The sequence below is a fragment of the Leucoraja erinacea genome, unplaced genomic scaffold (genome assembly GCF_028641065.1).
Source record: "Leucoraja erinacea ecotype New England unplaced genomic scaffold, Leri_hhj_1 Leri_191S, whole genome shotgun sequence".
In the NCBI taxonomy this organism is placed as follows: domain Eukaryota; kingdom Metazoa; phylum Chordata; class Chondrichthyes; order Rajiformes; family Rajidae; genus Leucoraja; species Leucoraja erinaceus.
The window spans coordinates 209,091-213,460 of NW_026576092.1; the positions used below are offsets into that span (position 1 = coordinate 209,091).

Genomic DNA, 4,370 nt, shown 5'->3' on the forward strand with positions numbered 1-4,370 from the left:
CCCTCTCATCATTTTAAAGACCTCTATCAGGAGTAGGCCATTCGGCCCTTCGAGCCTGCACCGCCATTCAATATGATCATGGCTGATCATCCAACTCAGTATCCCGTACCTGCCTTCTCTCCATACCCTCTGATCCCCTTGGCCACAAGGGCCACATCTAACTCCCTCTTAAATATAGCCAATGAACTGTGGCCTCAACTACCCTCTGTGGCAGAGAGTTCCAGAGATTCACCACTCTTCTACTTCCTCTACCCTCCTCTTCTCCTTCTCCCCTCCCTTCATTCCTCCCCACCCCTCCTCTCTCCTCCCTATCCCTGCTCCAACTACGTACCTCCCCGCACTCATCCCTCCACTCACCTCCCCTCCTCTCCTCTCCTCTCCCCTCACCAATCAGTTCAAAGACTATATCTAGTCAGGACGTTTTGTTTATTGACATGACTCCCCACCCCAACGAAATGAGATTGTGTTCCCAGTCGGGACGTTTGGTCTATTGACGCCCCCCTCTCCCTGTCACTGGGGCCCCTTGGTAGGAATTGCCGGCGTCCAGAAGGTCCAGCCTCAGCTCGCACACATAGATGTTGGTGACCCAGGATAGCAGGGCCAGTCCGGGCATAGGATCGGCGTCCCTGGTCAGCCGAAAGCCCTGGGCTAGATAGAGCCGGATGGCGGGCTGCTGGACGGTGGAGGTGTACAGGACACACTCCCGGTAGCCGCTGTCCCGGGCGAACTCCAGCACCCGGTGGGTCAGTCTGCAGCCCAGGCCCAGACCCCGGCATCTCCGGTCCACCGAGAGGCGGAGGAGCTGGCAGCAGCCCGGCTGCTCCCTCGGCCTTCTGTGCTGCCACCACCCCTCGCAGCCCACCGTCTCCCCCCTCCTCCTCCACCACCCAGAACCCCGACCCCGGCCTCCCCATGTAAATCCCCTCAATGTCCGCCATGTCCGCCTCCAGCGTCTGCTTCACGAACCCGGCGTATACCAGGCGGCAGGCCAGGTAGAGGAGGGCTAGCAGCGCGGCGACGGGCAGAGCGGTCCAGGTGAGCGACCAGCCGGTTCCGCAGACGGCGGCCCCGGCAGTCAGGATCAGGCAGGCCGCGGCTGGCGACTGCAGGACCCGGCGGAATGCCGGCCAAGGCTGGTCCATCACACCCTCGGAAAATATCCTGCGGGCCTCCGGTGTGTCGCCGGCCCGGAACGGGCGCACGGTGAAGCGGGGACCATCTCCGGCCTTGTGGGCGACCGCCATGGTCCAGGGAGCCGCTGGGAGGTTGTGGAGGAGGTGCTTCGGCCAGAGGAAGGGGAGGTGTCTGGATCTGCAGAGAGAGAGAGAGAGAGAGAGAAACATCAAGGGAGGCAGAGGTCCCAGGGCTGCCAACTCTCACGCAATTCATATCACCATATAACCATATACAGCACGGAAACAGGCCACATTGTACGGGCTTGTTGGACTAGGGCAGTTGCTAAATTCAGCTCCCGGCATGGATCACAATAATGGAACAGAGCACATAGAACAGTACAGCACAGCACATGTGTTTAAGAGGGAACTGCAGATGCTGGAGAATCGAAGGTTACACAAAGAGGCTGGAGAAACTCAGCGGGTGCAGCAGCATCTATGGAGCGAAGGAAATAGGCAACGTTTCGGGCCGAAACCCTTCTTCAGACTGATCGGGGGCGGGGGTGGGTGGGGACAAGAAAGGGAAAAGGAGGAGTAGCCAGAAGGCTGGGGGATGGGAGGAGACAGCAGGGGGGCTGAGGAAGGGGAGGAGACAGCAAGGACTAACAAAATTGGGAGAATTCGATGTTCATGCCCCCGGGGTGCAGACTCCCCAAACGGAATATGAGGTGCTGTTCCTCCAATTTCCGGTGCTGCTCGCTGTGGCCATGGAGGAGACCCAGGACAGAGAGGTCGGAGACGGAGTGGGAGGGGGAGTTGAAGTGCTGAGCCACCGGGAGGTCAGCTTGGTTATTGCGGACCGAGCGGAGGTGTTTGGCGAAACGATCGCCCAACCTCCGCTTGGTCTCACCGATATAGATCTGCTGACATCTAGAGCAGCGGACGCAATAGATGAGGTTGGAAGAGATGCAGGTAAACCTCTGTCGCACCTGGAATGTGCCCTTCAACCCACAGTGTCTGTGCCGAACATGATGCCATGACCATCACTTATCTGCCTGCCCATAATCCATATAACCGTATAACAATTACAGCACGGAAACAGGCCATCTCGGCCCTACAAGTCCATGCCGAACAAATGTTTTCCCCCCTTAGTCCCACCTGCCTGCACTCATACCATAACCCTCCATTCCCTTCTCATCCATATGCCTATCCAATTTATTTTTAAATGATACCAATGAACCTGCCTCCACTACTTCCACTGGAAGCTCATTCCACACCGCTACCACTCTCTGAGTAAAGAAGTTCCCCCTCATATTACCCCTAAACTTCTGTCCCTTAATTCTGAAGTCATGTCCTCTTGTTTGAATGCTCCCTATTCTCCTTGTCCACATCAACTCCGTCTATCCCTCTCATCATTTTAAAGACCTCTATCAAGTCCCCCCTTAACCTTCTGCACTCCAGAGAATAAAGACCTAACTTATTCAACCTTTCTCTGTAACTTAGTTGTTGAAACCCAGGCAACATTCTAGTAAATCTCCTCTGTACTCTCTCTATTTTGTTGACTTCACGTAATTTTAACGCTCTAACACTGATCACAGGATTTCTCACGCTAAAAAAAACACACATATTAAAAACAATACAAATAAATAAATGAAGTCACGGACAATTCACTTAGCCCAAGGCCTCCAGATCTCATCCACCCTCACAAATGAGAATAGTTTTCTGTCGCCGGGTTTTCCCGTAAAGAACAAGCAATTTGGCCTAAGCTCATCGCACACTTAAACAAAGTGTAGACAAAAATGCTGGAGAAACTCAGCGGGTGAGGCAGCATCTATGGAGCTAAGGAATAGGCGACGTTTCGGGTCGAGACCCTTCTTCAGACTCAAGCATTTCTCCTGCATTTTTGTCTACCTTCGATTTTTCTAGTATCTGCAGTTATTTCTTAAACATTTAAAATGGCAATGTAACTGCAGTACCGATGAGTCAATTTGACATTGGGGTCAAGGAAAGAGCGTTCACGTCGCGGCCCTGTTTCCACCCATCTTTCCACCACCACGCACAAGAAGCAACAAGACAGACACCATTGTATACAGATGCCGAGAAGTGTGTCCAGCTCCGGCTGAACAACTTCTAATCTTGTGTGTGGACTCGATAAGAAGAAGAAGAATTTGACATTCATGGAACCAAAATATGCAGGTATATATAAATAAATAAATATATATATACACACACACACACACACACACACACACACACACGCACATATATATATAAACAAATATATATATATATATATATTTATATATATATATATCTTTATATATACATATATATGTCTGTGTGTGAATGTTTATATATGTGCGTGTGTGTGAACTGTATATGTATGTGGGCGTGTATATATAGGCATGTATTTATGTGTGTATATGTATGTGTGTGTATGCATGTGTATATGTCTGTGTAAATATGTGTGTAAATATGGTTACATAGCTCCTCGTTGTACGCATGTCCAGGCGACAATAACAAGCCTCAACTTAAACCCAATAATATCAACATTGAATTCTCAAATGTCAAGTGATAGTCTCCCCACACCCACTGTTCTACCTACCCATCGCCGATGTGTACCCATTTCTTCCACCACCCTGGTCACCCTAATCCCTTCCTCTTACAACAGACACCAAGATGCAGCACAGAACGCCACGGGCTGCCTAACTGTACATCTCCCCCTTTTGCCTTGCTGTAGACTGACCCCCCTCCCCCCCACCCCCACACTCCCCCGCCGCTCCCCACACTCCCCACCACCCCCCCCACACACAGTACCTCAACCCCCCCCCACACAGTACCTCAACCCCCCCCCCACACTCTCCTCAACCCACCCCCCCCCCCACAGTACCTCAACCCACCCCCCCCCACACTCCCGCCACTCCCCACACTCTCCCCCAACCCACCCCCACACACAGTACCTCAACCCCCCCACACCCCTCACAATCCCCACACTCCCGCCCCCCCACACTCTCCCCAACCCCCCCACACACAGTACCTCAACCCCCCCCACACTCCTCCTGCCCACCCCCACCCCACACTCCCCCCAATCCATCCCCCACACTCCCGCCCCCCCACACTCTCCCCAACCCCCCCACAATCTCCCCACAATCCCACACTCCCCCGCCACTCCCCACACTCTCCCCAACCCACCCCCCACACACATTACCTCAACCCCCCCCCCACTCCCCACAATCCCCACACCCGCCACAATCCCCA

The 4,370-nt window shown here is 53.3% G+C and overlaps 1 protein-coding gene across 1 annotated transcript; it reads right to left on the minus strand.

Annotated features, from left to right (window-relative positions):
• Window positions 1-395: 395 nt before the first annotated feature.
• On the minus strand, window positions 396-1,615 carry LOC129716230 (uncharacterized). Its single transcript, XM_055666102.1, has one exon. The coding sequence runs from the start codon at window positions 1,341-1,343 to the stop codon at window positions 396-398; it is 948 nt and encodes a 315-aa protein (XP_055522077.1). The 5' UTR covers window positions 1,344-1,615.
• Window positions 1,616-4,370: the final 2,755 nt, after the last annotated feature.

What these genes read in the sequence shown, in the direction of transcription:
- LOC129716230 (XM_055666102.1), bottom strand. Translation starts at nt 1,343, where the DNA reads ATGTTTCTCTCTCTCTCTCTCTCTCTCTGCAGATCCAGACACCTCCCC.